This window comes from Camelus ferus, chromosome 10 (genome assembly GCF_009834535.1).
Source record: "Camelus ferus isolate YT-003-E chromosome 10, BCGSAC_Cfer_1.0, whole genome shotgun sequence".
NCBI classification, from domain to species: domain Eukaryota; kingdom Metazoa; phylum Chordata; class Mammalia; order Artiodactyla; family Camelidae; genus Camelus; species Camelus ferus.
In genome coordinates this window covers 65,682,416-65,700,144 of record NC_045705.1, presented here as the reverse complement: position 1 = coordinate 65,700,144, position 17,729 = coordinate 65,682,416, and the positions used below count along the sequence as shown (strand labels likewise).

General features: G+C 54.8%; 2 protein-coding genes across 10 annotated transcripts; one reads left to right on the top strand and one right to left on the bottom strand.

Moving 5' to 3' along the window:
• The first annotated feature begins 374 nt into the window (after positions 1-374).
• Positions 375-7,299, top strand: SLC25A45 (solute carrier family 25 member 45). 8 transcript variants are annotated; one of them, XM_032489801.1, is made up of 7 exons: positions 406-703; positions 2,292-2,335; positions 2,528-2,599; positions 2,911-3,096; positions 5,448-5,706; positions 5,856-5,995; positions 6,936-7,299. In XM_032489801.1, the coding sequence occupies exons 1-7, from the start codon at positions 643-645 to the stop codon at positions 6,945-6,947; spliced, it is 774 nt and encodes a 257-aa protein (XP_032345692.1). In that variant the 5' UTR covers positions 406-642; the 3' UTR covers positions 6,948-7,299. The 8 variants fall into 8 exon arrangements, with proteins under 8 accessions (XP_032345690.1, XP_032345692.1, XP_032345688.1 ...); XM_032489797.1 differs by having other exon boundaries at positions 407-703; positions 5,856-7,299; XM_006179537.3 differs by lacking the exon at positions 406-703 and adding an exon at positions 722-1,326 and having other exon boundaries at positions 5,856-7,299.
• TIGD3 (tigger transposable element derived 3) lies at positions 2,586-17,445 on the bottom strand. 2 transcript variants are annotated; one of them, XR_004323435.1, is made up of 4 exons: positions 17,241-17,445; positions 14,969-16,312; positions 13,992-14,138; positions 2,586-2,686 (listed from the first exon to the last, which is right to left on the bottom strand). XR_004323435.1 is itself a non-coding variant. In XM_032489795.1 (2 exons), the coding sequence occupies exon 2, from the start codon at positions 16,294-16,296 to the stop codon at positions 14,881-14,883; it is 1,416 nt and encodes a 471-aa protein (XP_032345686.1). In that variant the 5' UTR covers positions 16,297-16,312; positions 17,241-17,445; the 3' UTR covers positions 14,531-14,880. The 2 variants fall into 2 exon arrangements, 1 of the variants encoding a protein (XP_032345686.1); XM_032489795.1 differs by lacking the exons at positions 2,586-2,686; positions 13,992-14,138 and having other exon boundaries at positions 14,531-16,312.
• Between the last annotated feature and the right edge of the window lie 284 nt (positions 17,446-17,729).

Sequence of the window (17,729 nt, the reverse complement as noted above, 5' to 3'; positions counted from 1 at the left end):
TGATTGCTTTCGTCAACAACATCAACACCTGGAAACCTCCTCTGATGACCTCCCAAACCTCCCAAATAATGTGAGAGCAAAGAGTCTCAGAAAGCGCGGGCCTGGCTGCAGATCATACAGCTGGCCGAGGCAGGGCTGAGATGGAGCCCGGTTTAGACTAGGCCAAAGCCCACGTTGTTTCCATTCCATGTACACTGGCCCCTCTGAGGCAGAGAGAAAGAGATGACAGAGTAGGAAAAATGAAAGTACCAGACACTTGTGCAGCACACAACACATGAGCAAAGTCTGATTTATAAAAAGATGTAACAAACTTTCAAAAGATACAAAATATCATTTTCAAAACAAAGGGTGAGTGTACTTAACTGTACTCTGCTCAGAACAGAGCAAGAGGGTAAGTGAAATAACCATTCATGCTATAGCAGGTTTAATGGGCCAGCAGCAGCGATAGTTGGTCGAAGGAAGCAGAGAGGAAGAGAGCGGTTCGGGTCCCTGCCCCATCAGTTTGGGTTGTTGTCCAAAGAGAAACGAGCAGTCATAGCCCGGTCACCCCGCAGCAGAGACACACCACCCTTTATACACCAAGTCCCAGCTTTCCCCTGGGAAAGAGGCAAGGAGAGGAAGAGGCAGAAAAGGAGGCTGTTTATGACAGGCGCGGGGGAGTCACTCGTAAACAACCCCGGGAGAAGACGAGCTTCCGGCCCTGGTGAGTCACTCCTCTCTGCTTCTTCCTTCTTCCCACCCTGCGCCTGGGCGCCTGGCTGCGCCTGGCTGCCTCAGGCTGGACCTGCCCCCTGATGGCCGGGCCCAACCTCCGCTGGCCTTGCAGCCATCCTGGGGTGAGTGGGCTGCCTGCCCCTGCCCGTGTGGTCCTGTGGGGATGAACGGGAGCTTGGGCAGGGCAGGGCCGGGCCGGGCAGGCAGGGCCTGGCCCTGAGTAGGCTCCTTCAACCCTTGCTGACTGAGGAAGCCCTGGAGGGGCCCGACCGGGGCCTGGGCCCAGCTGTGGCCCTGGTCACGCTGCAAGGCTGTTGCTGGCTGCCGGGGGGGTCAGGCCACCTTGGGCCACCCTCCCTGCCCCTTGAGATTTCATACTCTGCAGGTCTCCAGCTCACCAGGCCACTTAAGTTGGCTGATTCTGTGTCCTGGTGCCCGAGGCCTTGGCACCGGGCCTTCACCCAGGGTTAAACATTAGTAGCAGATTATCAGTCCCGGGGCCGTAGGAGGGGTGGAATTACACTTTCACCAGCGTCTCCTCTGCTGGAGCCACCAGTGCCCGCCTCTGCCAGACAATGCCCGCGGAGGAGTTTGTGGCAGGCTGGATCTCCGGTGAGACATTTTTCTTCCTTCTGTCACATCAACCCCAATTAGGGATCACTTCCTGGAGAAGGTGGGTGACAAAGGAGAAGCTGAAGCTAAAATCCCGGTGGCCCTGGACCTCCCAGAGCCTCCTGGGAGTTGCCTGTGGGGAGGAGAGGAAGGTGCGGGTGGGTGGGTGCTACTGCCCAGAGCGGAGCCAAGGTGAGCGCCCGCCCAGGCCCACCTGCAGCGCCTGCACCGCCAGCACCACTCTCTGCAGCTTGGACAGGAATTTCACCTTTGACCTCACCTGCTGTCCTGCCTTCCCCTTTGGGCCTGTGCCCTAGCTGGCAATGGGCTGCATGCCCTGAGGCGGTTGTGCTGTGGACCCAGCTCAACTTCTGGGTGACATTTCTCTTTGGGCAAAGAGACACTCCCAACCTGCTTCCCAGGGCTGTGACCTCACCCAAAGCTTCAGGACCAGCATCTGCTGTGTAGGGCAAGACCAGGAGGTGGGCCCTCCTCCCCTGGGGCCAGTGAGACTCCCCTGAGGGCCCCCAGCTCTGCACAGCTGGCTGCGGGGCAGAGCGCTAGGAGGGCAGCGCCTGGATGGAAGCCCTGCGCAGCAACTGTGAGCTGAAGGTAGGAAGGAGAAGAGCGGGCCGGGAGCAGGAGCACTAGGGCCACACGGTTAGATAAGTCAGCAAGATGCTCAGGTATCAGGTCCCGGGGCAGACACGGTGCGTCTGTGGTTGGCTCCTCCTCTCTGCATGTGCGTCCTCCAGGGAGGGCCAGGGCTCTCTCCACTGACTCCTTGTTCCCACACCTCCTTAGCCTGGCCTGGAGGAGCCTGCAAGGGGATCAGCTGGCATTTCTTTGGAGCCTGGCAGGAAGGCCCCCCTTCCTCCTACCTGAATCCCGCTCCCCTCTGGGCAGACTTGCTTCCTTAGCCTGGCCCAAGGAGCCTCACTCATGGTACATTTTTGTCACCACAGGAGCTCTGGGCTTGGTCCTGGGACACCCCTTTGACACTGTAAAGGTGAGTCTAGGGGAGGCACCCAAGGAATGAAAGGTGTTGCCTGAACCAGACATCAGGGTGCCCTGAGGGCAGGGCCTGGCTGACGGAGGCTCTTCCCATGTCTCTTTCCTGGCTGGCATCCCACTCAGGGGGGCAGAGGGATGAGCTGGCTGGATGCCCAGCCTACCACCCTGCTCTGTCCTCCCTGTCCAGGTGCGGCTGCAGACCCAGACCACATACCAGGGCATCATTGATTGTATGGTCAAGACTTACCGCCATGAGTCGGTGGGTGGCCTGCTTCTTCAAGGTTTTGGGGTGGGAGCCCTCTGGGCAGTTGGTGCCAGCTTTATTCTTCCACGACAAGACTCTGCCCTGGAAGAGAGAAAGGAGACCCGAGTCTGAGCCACTGGGGGGCTGAGTGGTAGCTTAGTGCCCCAAAGGTGGAGTTGAGGCCGTCCCCAGCCTTAGCCTGCCTCCACCTCCCTGCAGCCAGAGTGATTTCCAGCCAGCAGAAGCCCTGCCAGGACTGGAAAGGGCAAATGTGAGGCCTCTAAATCCCCCATCCCCTTGCCTAGCATCCCCGTGTCTCTCTGCAGCTCCTGGGCTTCTTCAAGGGAATGAGCTTCCCCATCGTGAGCATAGCTGTGGTCAACTCTGTCCTGTTCGGGGTCTACAGCAATGCCCTGCTGGCCCTGACAGCAACCTCCCACCAGGAGCGGAGGGCCCAGCCGCCCAGTTACACACACGTCTTCATAGCCGGCTGCACCGGGGGGTTCCTGCAGGTGAGGGGGCGTTGTGGGGGCACGTGCACACAGGGGCAAGTGCGCGCGCGCACACACACACACACACACACACACACACACGGGTGCAGTGATGGTCAGTTCACTCCTTTCCCTCCCAGCCCCCTGTGGCGACCCACAGATGCAGACTCCAGGCCCTGCTAAGGGGAACACGGGGAGCTGTGGGGAAATGGCCTGCTCCCTGTGACCTGGCCTGGCTGAATCTGGATGGGACAGTCATGGAGAACAGAGTGGGCAAAAGGTAGGGAGACCTGGGATGGTGGGGAGACAGTGCCAAGGGGACATCATGGAGAAGCAGTCGGTGCCCCAGTCTGGGGCGACAGGGCTTGCCCACCTTTGGAGGGGTCTGCCAGCCTCCAGCTGTGGGAAGACCTCTCTCCAAGATGACCTTTCACCCTGGAGAACGGACAGTCCCCACAGAGCTCTGAGTCCAGCCCCTCCTGTCCTGCCATGGTCCTGTCCCCTCCCCCAGCCCTGCCCCGCTCAGCCCCTCTGCCTGGTGGCTGCGATCTATAAGCGTCACCCGGAGGGCCAGGGGCCCATCCACAGATACTGCTGGTAGAGGTCCAGGGTGTTAATCATTAAGTGACTCTAATCATTGGGTTTTGGTCTTTGTTCTCAGCACTTAAGTACCAGGCTTTTGAGGAGGGGGTGGAGGAAAGAGGCCTCCAGGCAGCAGGACCAACTTCGGCTAAATGGGAGGCCTGAGCATAGAGGCAGAGGGCGTGCACCCGGTTCCTCCCCACACCCTAGCCAGGGCCTTAGGTCACCGTCTACTCGACACCTGCCCTGATGCTCCTAACACTTCTCAGGGCTGAGAGCGAGGACACGGGAGAGGGTCAGGGGCTCACTGAGTGAATTAATGATTCACGAGACCCGAAGTCCTAGCTTTTTTCCTACCCCTTATGCGGGGTTCATGCTTGCATGTTTCCCAAGCCCTGAGACCCGCACCCCCAAAAAACAAAGAAGAGGATGAGCCCCCAGGCCAAGTGGCCTGATTTAGGCTCAGCCAGGCCCAGCTCCTCAGTCTCTCCCCTCCAGCTCTTCGGAAAGCAGAACAGATGGCAGAACTGGGATCACTCACTGATGGGGATGGGGTCCAGGGACCAACTGGAGCCCAGGTTTGCCATCACGCCCGGGTCTTGGAGTGGAAAATGTATTTGAGTGTGGAAAAGAGGAAGAAGAAGTGGGGAGTGACCCTGGTTAGCACTGGGCAGGGAATGGCAACCTCAGATGTGCACAAAAGTTACTTTTGACTAGGCTAAGGCTGCCATGGTCAAACTGAGCAGCAATGTCTGAGGTCCCCACTGCCCTGTGGGCACAGGATGGGGAGGGGAGGGGCCCTAGCCCACCTCTGCCTGCCCCTGCCTTTGGCCCAGCCACTTCCTCACCCCCAGAAGCCCAGGGCTTAGGACCCCACCCCTGGAGAATCCCTCAGCTCAGCACTGCTCTGGAGGGTGACATTAGGGTGAAATCTCACAGGGAGGGACCCCAGCCCCCTGGCCTTCCTGCAAGGGAGGAAGTAAGCAAACTGTCACCCTCTAAATATCATCGCCAGAGCCAGCCGCAAGACTTTTCTGCCATCAGCCATCTCCAGGGCTGAGGAATTGAGCTTGTGTACCTCCCATGAAAGAACGAAACGAACAAAAAACACATAAGCCCATAAATGATACGCCAACCTCAGTTTGGACCTCAATTCTCACCTGAACTTTCACAGCTGATCTTGACCTAGCTGCATCCCTGACCCACACTCTAGCCCCTCCCCTCAACCTCCCTCCACATCTCCCAGCACCAATATGACCCCAAATCCCTGTGCCCCTGGCCTCAGCCAAGTGATAAGAGTTCAAGGACCCGCAGATCCCACGCTGTCACCCACCTTCTGTTCGGACAATAGTACTCGGGGTTTGCAAGATGCACTTCCCTACCCAGGGGCCTCTGAGAGGTGTCCTGCAGGAGGTGAGGGAGGGAGAATCTATGAAGTTGAGTCCCCAGCACAATCGAGGTGACCTCCTTAACCCTGGGGAGGGTCAGTTCTCTGCTGTTACGTGGCACAGACTGAATCCTTTCTTCAAGGCAACGTGTCCATGTGAGTACCCTTAAGTTCAGCTGAAGGGTGGGGCGGTGCCGCTGGCTGTCAGGGGCCTGATGCTAAGGGGGGGCCCTGGCCCATTCCCACTGCGAGTGCAGGAGGCTGAGAGCTGGCAGTGGGAGCCACCAAGGTCCTGAAGGAAGACGCTGCCCTCTCTGCCCCTGCCCTCCTCCTGTCAAAATGAGAGGAAGGGACTGTTCCTGCCAAAGTCCCACCTGGGTCCTTCCTGCTTCCTTCCCTACAGGCCTACTGCTTGGCTCCTTTTGACCTCATCAAAGTCCGGCTACAAAACCAGACAGAACCCAGGGCTCAGCCAGGGAGCCCCCCGCCCCGGTACCGGGGCCCCGTGCACTGTGCAGCCTCCATCTTCCAGGCTGAGGGTCCCCGGGGTCTGTTCCGGGGAGCCTGGGCCCTGACGCTGAGGGACACCCCCACCCTGGGAATCTATTTTGTCACCTACGAATGGCTCTGTCACCAATCCACACCGGATGGCCAGAACCCCAGTAAGTGAAGTGGCGTGAGAGGGTGAAGGACCGAGAGGAGTCGGGGAGGGGAGCTGGCCTGTGTCTGGAGGGAGGGGAGGGAGACTATGGATGGGGAAGTTTGCTTTGTTCCCCAGTGTGACTCCCGCCCTGGGCTTCCTCTACCCCAGGCTCAGCCACAGTGCTGGTGGCTGGGGGTTTTGCTGGCATCACCTCCTGGGTCACAGCCACCCCCTTAGACGTGATCAAGTCCCGGATGCAGATGGCCGGGCTGGAGCAGAGGGCGTACCGGGGGCTGCTGGACTGTGTGGTAAGCAGCGTCCGGCAGGAAGGACTGGGGGTCTTCTTCCGAGGGCTCACCATCAACAGTGCCCGTGCCTTTCCGGTCAACGCTGTCACCTTCCTCAGCTATGAGTACCTCCTCCACTCCTGGGGATGAGCCTGGGCAGGCCAGCTGGCAGCCCCCCAGCGAGACCACCGCCCAACTAACTGCCCAGATTGGAGGCCAAGTTGAAAGCACCAGCTTGTGATGCTGATTCAAGAAGCTGAACTTTCTTTACCAAGGCCCCTCCAACTCACAGACAGGGCTGGGGAGACAGCGTGGGGAGCAGGAGGCCAGGGGTCCTGGACTCTGCCCAGAATCTAAGGCTGGCCTTGGCCTCCCAGCTACACACACCTTGATTCTTTTGCTTCCTGAGTCTGTGAAGTAAACTTACAGCCAGTGGTGCTGGTGACATTCCATCCCTACCCCTGTGACTCCACCCCCGTAAGAGCTCTCAGCGCCTCCACTTGGCTGCCTGAGCTAACCACCTCCCTGGATTCCAGTGATGACATCCTCACCTGCCTCCCACCTCACCTCCTTTCAAGCCTCTCCCCTCAGGACTTGAGAGTAGCCCTTAGTCTCCTCTCATCCAGAATCTTCTTCAGTAGCTCCCATCACCTTCAGGAAAAAGTCCAAACTCCCCTCTTCCCAGGCCCTCCTTACCCACCAGCTTTCCTCTTCCTGGGTCCCTAGCGGCAGCCCAGTCCTGCTTGAGGTCCACAATGGGCAGGGCCTGCAGGGTGACTCCATCACCTGGCGGGCTGAGCCCACTCTGACCCAGGCTGAGTGCTGTCTCCTGAAGTCCTCCCTCTGCTGGCCTCCGCCTGCCTGGAACTGACTTTGGGGTTTGCAGACCTCTCTGCTCTCCCGTGTGCCTTGATCATAGCCTTCACCTGTGCTTAATCGTGGTTGTGTGTTTGCTTCTCAGCTCCCCAGTTAGACTGGGCACTCCTTGAGGTCAGGGGTCATGTCGTACTTCTGACTGTTTCCCAGCACTGAGCCTGATGCTTGAAGCAACTCAACAAGTGCCCGTTAAGTGAAGCGCACTCCGGACCTCCGCCCCCGACTCCAACCTCCGCACCTGCTTCCTTGGTCCTGACCCCCACCCCTCCCTGAGCTGTCTGCTGCCCAGGCCCCTCCCGGGTGGTCTCCAGTGGAGCAGTGTCTGCCTCACCCACTCCCATCTCTGGTACTGGTTTTCTTTACCTATCTCAATCACTAAGTGGGAATTGAAAACTGGCTGAAAGGGTTCACTTAATTGGTAATAAAGTGAGCAGATTTGTATCCACTAATGTCCTGATTTGGTCTGAGATCAACCGGGGCCCCCTCATGGTGACCTGATCCCTGGAATTCCTGCCACTTTCTGGGGCTCCCTACAGAAACAAGCACAGTATTATCACAGTTTACAGAGGAGGTGGCCTTGGCTCAGGGACAGTATGTAACCCGTCCCAGGTCACGCGGCTGGTATCCCACAGCTTGTCTGGGCACATCCGAGCCTCCACCTCCAGAGCCGGTTACTCTGCCACTCCTGCTGTACCTGGGGCTTGTGACGGTCTCCCATGAGTCACCTAAGTTCACACTCACCTCAGCTCGACCTATGGCACCAGATTCCCCCTGTGCTCCTTGGAGCTCTTGTTTACTGGGTGGTGTGCCACAGATGGCAGGTGGTACCCTAAATCCTCCCCTCCTCCATCGTCATAGTGTGGCTGCAGGGCACCTTGGTCACTGAGCAAGGCTATGTTCCCCTCGATGGGGACTTGCGCTTGGGTTCTTGCTAGAGAAATGTGAGCAGAAGTGATGTGTGCAAATTGCCCATCACTTGCTTGAAAGAAGATTCCTCACTGTTGGCTGAAAATGGTGGCCCTGGGGGTCATCACTGAGGATCCAGGAGGCGTCTGGAACCTAGGGACTCTGGGAGCACAGCCCATCTGCCCACCTGCTGGACATTCTGGCATCTCTTTAGCTTTCACCCAAAATAACATTGTAGGTAAGGGTCTGCATGTTTCGAGGTCAGGGGCGACCTCAGCGTGGTCTGTGGAGCAGCAGGAGCATTAGTACTTCCTGGAGGGGGTCAAAAATGCAGAATCCCAGGCCTCTCCCCAGACTGACAGAATCAAAATCCCTGAGGGTGGGGCCCAGGAATCTGTGTCGTACAAAGCTCTCCCTGTGACATTTACACACACTAAAGTTTAAGAACTGTGTTCTGGATGTTTCTAACAGCAGAAATGCACTGCCTGTTCAAGCTCAGAAAGTTGTGAATCTGGTGGCAGTGACTTGAACTCCTAGTTCTGTGGCCTCCACTCCTGCAGATTCAGGAAGCCTGTGTTCCTGGTGTGAAAAAGCAGAGTCTGTCTGAGACAGTCATTGCCATTTCTGTGCCCCAGTTTCTGCTGAGATCCCTTCCTACTGGTCAGTCTGGGAGCCCCAGTGGCCAGTCCAGGGCCACCACAGTGCCAGAGATTTTCAGGTTGGACACAGCAGTGTCAGGAAGCAGTCACTGGAACCCCTGAGGTTGGCGGAGTCAGTGGCTGGCTCAAAGGGAGTAAACAGTGTGCATGTGAAAGAGGAGGCGGTTCTAATAAACAGGGCAAGGAAAGAGCAGGAGGTCAGAGTGGTCCTCTGTAGTTTGTCATTTCTCACCACATCACCAGTTACAAAGAGAATAAAATTAAAAAGTCCGTTTATGGTTTTGTTTTAAGGAAATCCTTTTTGGGGGCAGTAATTATGCCTGTCAACCTGCCTTTGCACAGCTGTGCATGGGTTTCTGTTTCCTGCTCCTCATTAGAACCAGAAAGAGAGGCAGGCCTCCCTCGGGCCCTGCAGTCCCAGCTCGGGGTTCCTTCCATTGGCCCAAGGCCAGGGCTGCTGGCTGGGCCGGGAGTACGGTGCTGCAGTGAGGTGAGGGTTAAGCACGGCGTGGTTAGTGAGAAAACAACTCACTCCTCTTGGAAAGGAGGGTGGAAACAAAAACAAAGATCAGGCAGGAAATGGCTGAAGATATTTTAAAAAGGCAGATGTTTTTATGTCACAGGGTCTCAGAAAATGCATGTTAAATTCCTTAGGGAATTAACAGATGTTATTAGAGGTCGTCATTATTTGAGACTTATTTAGATAAAAGGAGTCCCTAAGAACTAGGAGAGAGTAAATGAACCTGCTTTGAGGTTAAAAACGGGGATGGTGTCTGAGGGTCACATGTAAAGGGTTTATAAGTTGGGCAGACATGTTAACTAGTGTCTCATTGGACTCGCGTTGTCAAATGTCATACCTATGTTTACAGCACTGATCACAGTCAGAGAAATAGCAAGAGACTAGTTTATGTGTATAGTGACACTCCAGCTACATGTGCAGGTAAAGGGGGAAATGCCATCACCTTTGGATGATTCTGGCTTAAATCACTTTTGCCAAACTCACTAAACCAAGAGGACTCACTCTATTTTTTTTTTTAGCTTATTATTTTTAAAAATTGTAGTATAGTCAGTTTACAATGTTGTAAATAAATTTCTGTCATTTGGGGTTTTTTGGGGGGAGTAGGGGGGTGGAGGAGTCACTTTTAATTGGTATCTCTGGTCTGACCCCTTCCTGAGCTCCAGGCCCACACCACCAGTGTCCCTGATCACGGATCCTTGAGAATCCCAAAGAATCCCCAAGTCTCCCTGAGGCCAGCTGTCTCAGAGTAGCCCTTCTCTCTTTCTCCCACTTCAGCAGGAGTCCCCAGCACCTGTTAATCCTGCTTCTAAAGTTTTCTAGGACTTACTCTCTCTTTTCCAATCTTAATATCACAGCCCTGGTCCTGTCTGGAATCCCGACAAATAACTCAACTTTTCAAATGCAATCTGATCAGGTCACTCTCTTCCTCTTGTTCCCCTCGATGGCTTCCCACTGCTCTGAGGAATCAGGGCAGTTTCCTTCCCACAGCCTCCAAAGTGCTTGGATATTCTTAGAACCTCTCTTGGTTCCTTAAATATATCGGCCCCCCACACCCCACAGGACATTCACACATGTTATTCTCACTGCCTGTGTGCCTCCTGTCTCTCAGTTCATCACTTCCTTAGTGAAACTTTCCTTAGCCCCTCTGTCTAGGTCCGGTTCCTTTGACTTATGCCAGAGATTTAGAATCACTTGGAGGGCTTGCTAAAATACAGATTCTTGGGCCCCACTTCAGCTTCTCATTCAGTAGGTTTGGGAAGGGTCTCAGAACCTGTGTTTCAGTACATTCCCAGATGCTGCTGGTGCCGGCCACAGTTCAAGAACCACTGGCTTGTGCTTTCATGTCATTTCCCCCTTCCAGTCTGTAATCACATCCTTTCATCTGTGTGACTCTTTGATTATAATTGTCTCTCTAAACTATGGGCTCCATGAAGCAGAGACCTTGGCTCTTTTGCTCATCAAAACTCTAGCTGGCATACAGAAGCACTCAATAAATAGTTGTTGAAAGAATGAATGAATGAATGGATGAATGAAAACTAGTCTTCCCGACTTCCCCACTGGCAGGCTGGTGCTCTAGATTTTTTCTTTTTTAATGGAGGTACTGAGGATTGAACCCAGGACCTTGTGCATGTTAAGCATGCACTACCACCCCCGGGCTCTAGATTTTACGTAGAGCCCTCCCTATGATAAAACAACTTGATCCCAGATCCATTATAACAAACATGACTTTGAAACCATTGCTAACTTTGCAAGGAGTAAGAGAATTTCCCAAAGACACCTTCAAAACAAGGATGTGAGTGTAAAGCATGTGTTGGAACTGTGTTGCTCTTGGGGCAAATGCTAACACTGCAACCTTAAAAATTAAGGAAACACACAGAACAGAAGACTAGACTTTGGCACAGTCAGGGAGCAGAACTCATAAATTAAGTCAAGATCCTAGAAGGGGCTACCCCTTAGTGAAAGAGTAGACCAGAAAGCCTCCACCCACCAGTAAAGAGAACCTTCAAAGAAACCTGCCTCCCCTGTGGGGGGAAAAATTAAGAATAAGATGAGCCCCCTGTGAACCAGGAACCATGGTACCTGCTGCTAGACTATCCTTCAGGTCTTGGACACCTTGTTTCCAAAAATTGATTTATCATGATGGTAGTGCCCCCTTGTGCCTAGCTGGAGTAACTACAGGTTCTTCTAGAGGAGAGGCCCCAAACCAGGATCTTCAGGTTTTCCAGGGATTAAATGTAACCAATAAAAAAATTTCCAAGACAAAGATTACCAGACCCCCAAGGAAAAAAGCCACCATGAATCAAGGCATTAAGAGAAACAAAAGCAACAGATTTAGCCCCCCAAGGATTTCAGAAACTAGATTTATCAGGTACAGAATATAAAAAAAACCATGCATGAAATGTCTAAATATACAAAGGAGTTAAAAGAGAAGAAACAAGAGAGTATAAAAATTATTATGTATATTTGGGGAAAAAAAAGAATTGTCACAGCTGAAGAGAACTGGAAGGCGGATGGGGAGAAATTACTCAGAGAGCAATGCAGGGATATAAGAAGATGCGGAACCAACCTTTCTGCCTTGGGCCCTCTGGGTCCTGTTCACCATCTCTTCAAGATTGATGCTTATGATGAATATAACAACAACAATACTAACAATATCTAACATACATACGTAGTGCTTAAAATAGTACCTGACAAGTAGTAAACATTTTGTAAACATTCATTTGTTTAATCCTCACAACTGACCTGTATTGCTTCTCCTGCTAGTTTGTGAGCATTTTAGGAACAGGGACTGCATCTAATTCATCTTTGCTGCCCTGGAGCCTCCTATGCCTCCTGGACAGAGAGGCTTGTAAATAAACTGAAATAATGCACATAGTTTCTTTGCGTGCCCTCCCTACCCCTCATTACTTTGCATGTGGCAACACTTGCAAACTCAGATAGGACTGCCTGACCTTGACACAAAATTAGGTCTGTCAGGAATAGCAGACGTCCTCTTTGCTACACCTCACTCCTTCACACCTTACGGCCCATCCATGAGGAAGTCGCACCAACCACAGTAGCTTCCTAACTTACTTAGTTGTCCGGTTTATACCTTTGCTCCTCATCTCCCTGTATGTTCTTCACACAGCAACTAGGATTCGATTTTTAAAACATAAAACATACCACGTTCCTCCTTTGTCTACATATCTCCCCCCTCCCCTCCCTCCAAAAGAAACTTCCTGTCTTGCTTACAATGAAATTTAAATGCTGCCCAGTCAAAGGCTCCTACCCACCTCTCTACCCTCCTCCTCTGCTTGAGCCTCTCTCATTTTCTGTTTCTTAAACCTGTCAAGCTGTTTCTAACCTTAGATATTTGTACCTACTGTTCCCTTTGCAGAGGACACTCTTCCTTTGGAAGAATGGGTGTTTCCTTCTTAGCAGTCACAACTCTGCCCAAAGGACACTTCCCTGACTCCCCTCTCCCAGTCACTCTCTGGGACATCGTTATTTTATTTTCATCTTTGCGCTGATTGCTATCTAAAATGACTCCTTATGTGTTTACTTGTCTCTTCTTTATCTCCTCTACCAGAAAGGTAGGGCTTAGCAAGGAGGATCCCCTCTGCCTCGTTCAGCACTAGCTTCAGGGTCCCAGAGTAGGGCCTGCTCCACAAGCAAAGCGTTCAGTAAATACTGCTTGAATGAGCACGAGAAGTCACCTAAGAGGCCAAGTATGATACATGCTATCAGTGCAAGACAGGAAGATAAACAAAAAAGAGAAATAAAAACAGCTCTGGAGAGAAGTCAGCGCTGAAACCCTACGCTCCCCCGGGCTACCCCACTGGAAGCGCGCCACTCGGGCCAGGGCTCAGCTGCCCTCCAACCGCCCTCATTGCTTTGGCCAGGACTTTAGAGCCTGTATACTTTTGGGCTTAAAAGGAGATATGTCAGCACGGAATGATTTCGGAAAAAAAGACAATTTAAATGAATATAGGTAGGGAAATAGAATCTGTTGGGGAAAGGCTAAATGATTTGGGATCTTAGGTGAGAAATGGAAAGCCGGCAGGCAGCTTCAAGAACTGTTCAAAAGTGAGTCAACAATGACACACCTGTCTCATTGTTGGGCTGCCAGGTGTTGGGGGCAGTCAGTGAGGACAACGAGCTGAACTGAAAGAACAGCCGGTCTTTATTCACTATGACAGTGGCAGAGGCAGAGAGGCTCCAGCTCCCCAGTGGTCCATTTTCCCCAACAGAACAGCACCAGTGAGGGTCCGATGACATGTTGCAGATGGGAACTGTCCCCAGTAAAAGGCTCCTGCCTCTTTGTGGACTGTGGGGGTAGGTGGGAGCATAGGAGAGAGCGCAGGGCTAGCAGTGAAAGGCACTGCATCTAAGTGGAGAAGGTGTCTCAGTCAACGCCCCCACTCAGGAAGTCCTGGCAGAAGCACCCGGGAAATGCCTGAGCTGAGGTCCCAGAGGGAGGTGCCTGGCTAGAAACAGCCCAGCTGGCCTGGGTGGCCTTGACTGCAATGCCCCCCAGAAAGCCGCATTGCCCTGTGATTCCTGTGGTTGGCCTGAAAAGTCACGTGTAGGATTCTGGCCTGGACCTGGACTCCTCACCAGCCAGAGTCGGTCTGCGTCCAGGGTAACCATCCTCTTCCCCTCCTGCGCCCATGATCTGGCACAGGCTTTACCATTTCTCACTGGGACCAGTGGGAGTCTCCTACCTCTACGTCTCATATCCATTTTTTTTTTGAGGTTTTTTTTATTATTATGATTGAGGTATAGCTGATATACCATATTATATAAGTTACAGGTGTTACAACATACAGGTTAGGTTTCACATCTTTGACCCACACTCCGAGTTTCAGTTTTCAAGAACCTGACAAATGGCCTGTCCCCACCCTGACCAAAACCCCATGGGGGTGCCCCACTACCAAGCTTGGGGGTCTACAGGCCCCTCCTGCTCCCTGGGCCTCTCCATGCACTCTCTTGGGACTGCAGTCTCCACACCTGTGTCCCTTGGCCAGGACTATCCTTCCCACTCTGTCTGTCCTTCAAGCTGCAGCTCAAAACTCACCTTGTGCAGTCTCGCCAGGCTTTCCAGGGCCACAGCACTGGGCACTTGCCTTTATGATGACCCTTAGTCACATTCCACCATCACTGTCTGAAAGGTCCTGCCCAGCAGGGACACCATCTTTGCAACCTCATCACACAGGAGGCCTTGCTGAAGAGATGTTGTGAAATGATCAATAAATGAAAAAAAAAAAAAAAAAGAATGAATGACTATTCCAAATTCTGTCTCCTTTTTTTTCCCCTAGAATGTCCCTAGCCTGCCCCACTCCTTCCTCAGACACCACCCCCACCACCGCAATCTGAGAAGGAAATTATCAGAGCAGAAGCAAGTCGTGGGCAATACTTGGAATCTGTCTGTTAGCCCATGAGGAGTCCCCATTCTCTGGGAGTCGTTCCTGCTGGAATTCCGGAAAAAGAGGATCAGTGCTGGTCATCCACACACAGATCCAGACAGCTGCACTGCAGCAACCCTCAACAATCAATTTAAAAACTCTGAATTAAATGTTTCTCACCCTTCTCCCATGAAATTAATACCCTGGCCTCTTTTCTGATTAAAAACTTTATTTCCAGAAGCAGAATTGTTTTTAACACAGAGTTCAAGGGATTGGCCTGTCTATAAAGCTCAAATTCCACCTTCCCAAGTCCCCACATCCAGAGAGGCTCAGAAACTATGCAGCCTCACTTCACTGCCCTGATGCCCTTTCTCCTAGACCTTCTCGGGGCTTGGACAACTTTCGCTCAGAGCTTAGACTTGGTCTCCCAACTTGTCTCCCTTCAAAACCTCTCACAAAAGCTCCATTTCCATGGGAAAGAGACCAGCCCTCAATCTGCTGTCTAGAGAGGGCGTTTCCATGGGAAACAGGAGAGGAGGGGGCTCCAGCAGGAAGGGCCCTTCACAGGCAGCAGAGCCTCTCCACCTCCTCCTCACAGGCATAGAAATTCTCAAATAACTCAGGGGAGGTGCCATTGCACTCAAACCACCTCCTCAATGTGCCCAGGGCCCGGAGGGCATCAGCTTTGCTGGGCAGAGGGTCAAAGCCATCCCCTCCGACCCTCTCCTCGTCTCCAGTGCCCATCTCTTCTTTGCACACTCCAGACACAGGCTCCTCGCCCTCCAGGTCCACAAAGCGGGAAAACTCCTCAGGGCTCAGCCCACCGGGGACTTGCGGCATCTCAGAGGCTTTGTCCCAGGCCAGCGGTGTTTTGCCAGGAGCCAGCCCTTCCTGAACGAAGCTGCTTACAATAAGCTGGAGAGGCACCTTGGCCCAGGCCGCAGCTGCTATGTGCAGAGCATCCAGCACTGTGATGCCTGCCCCGGCCTCCACCAATGAGGTGCCAGCCCTCTCGTTCTGGGCAGCAGCCAGCTTGCCCAACAGACGGTACCGGTAATGGGCCTTGAAGGCCCGGACCACGGAGCTGGGCAGGGAAGGCGTGTTGCCAGCAGCTGACAGAGGTAAGAGCCTCACGTGGCAGAGCCCGGGAAGGCCTGCCAACTCCTCCACCACTTGGGCAGCCAGCAGCAAGGCTACCTGTCGGCCCTGCCGCCCCATGTCCCGGTCAAATTGTGCCAACCACTGTGACCAGGGGATGCCCAGGTCAGGGTGGTAGGAGGCAGGCAGAGCCTCGCTGCTGACCCCAAAGAAGCACCTTGGGGCAGCCTGGCGCCCACTGACCAACACCCGCCGTTTCTCTGTGCCCCTGCTGTTGGCACACAGCAGCACCTGCACACGATCACAGGCACCCACTCTGCCGGGCACTGCCCGATAGAGCAAGGGCACTTCTGCACAGCCAAAGATGTCCTCTGGGGAGAAATCTTTAAGGGAAAGAGGCAGCTGGGCCTGGGATGTAGGAGCTGGGGGAGGCGGCTCAGAGGGGAACGGAGGCACCAGTACATGGCGGGCGCCGAAGCCCACATTGTTTCGGCGTTTCCAGCGGACCAGCCAGCCGATGCTGGGCACAAAATCTTGACCCATGATGTCGGCCAGCTCCTTGGCTTTGTGGAGCAGCATGGGCCCCGTCACGTCCCAGGCCTTGGCCCGGGCAATGTGGTACCAGCAGAGCAGTGCCTCGTCGATCCCACTGTACTTGGACTCCCGCTTGCGTTTGCGTTCCCGGTTGGCTGTGCCGCTGCACCAGTCCGCTAGCAACTTCTCCTTATTCTTGCAGATGCGTGAGATCTGGGGCTGGGAGACCTGGAAGCGCCGGGCCACCTCCGACTGGGACATCTTGGACTCATCCAGGAGTTCCAGCACCTGGATCTTCTCAGCCAGGGACAGGGCATGAAGCTTCTTCTTGCTGCACAGTTCCATGGCGCCACCTCAGCACCTGTCAGGGGAGGACTATTGAAGGGGGACAGACGGCTGGGGCCAGGTGGGTTGGGAGAGGAGCGCAGTCAGGAAAAGAGAATGTATGCGGCAGGGAAACAGGCTGGTGTAAGGGAGAGACCGAGGAAGACTGGACCAGCTGGAAGAGGGTGAGGGCACACTGGGTAGGAGGTGAGAGGACTGGGCTGAAAGGAAGGGAAATGGCCAGGCTGGGTGAGCAGTTGGCCAGGCTCTGATCCTGAGGAACACCAGAACAGAGCTGGGGAGAGGACGGCCCCCTGGTCAGAGGGAGAAGGGAGTCTGGGCTGGGGTTTGGGGGAGAAGGATGAATAGAGCAGAGGGGACAGCTGCAGAGACAACAAAGAAGCGTGGTTGGGGGAGGACAGGGGGCTAGGGCTGAGTGGGGCCAGTGTAGGGGATAATCAGAGCTGGCAGGAGGACTCCCTGGAGGGGGAGAGGGATGATGGCCTAGGCTGGACTTAGATGGAGATGTTGGGGCAGGATGGTGGAGTGAATGAACAGAGTTGAGATGACAGGTGTACAAATGACAAAGAGGGACGGACTGGGGGCTGAAGGAGCAAGTCTAATTTGGTGCTGCGTCCTGAGCAGGTAAGGCTGGGCCGGGATCTCGCCTGGAGGGGGAGTGGGAGACAAGGCCCAAAGGGCAGGTGCACAGGCGACAAAGGGCAACAGGGGTTATGAGGCCGCGGGCAGAGAGAGAGAGGCGGGGTGTCCTCAGCGGGGAGGGTCGTGGCCTGGGAGGGGTACCACGGCGCGGGGACGGGAGTCCGGGACCGTGGTAGGCCGGAAGCCAGGCTCGGCAACCTGGACGGCCTCTTCCCACCGTGACCCGGGGTCCGTCGGCGGGGCGGACCCAGTCATCCGCCAGCCCGGCCACCCAGCCTCCCAGCCTCCAGCTCCGCACCCACCTCAGGCGCTCGTCCCGCGGTTCTCGCCCCGGCCCCGGCCCGGCTCCCAAGCCCCTGTCCCGGCAGCGACCAGAGGGCAGGGGAGAGACGCGCGGAGCGGACCGAGGGGCTGCGCGGGCGTCGAGCAGCGGGAGCGTGCACAGCAGGACCCGGTGCGCGCCGCCCGCGCCGGCCTCTCTCGGGGCTGGGAAGACCGCGGTCAGCCGCTCAGCTCCCACCGCCGCAGCCCCGCCCCGGCACAATCAGATTGGCTCTCAGTGGCGTCCTGTTCCGCCCCCGGCTAAGTCTCATTGGACGTCACGAAAGTGGCGGGTCCTTGGGTCCTCCCGCGGACCAAGCTTCCAGCTCCAGGAGACTGCGAGGCGGAGCCCGGGCGGGGCAGGAGTCCTAGAGGCGCCGCCGGCCCCAGAGGACCTGGCTCTCGGGAAATAGCCTGTCGACCCTCGGGGGCAGCGTGGAGGCCGTAGAGCAGACTACGCGCCCCAGGGT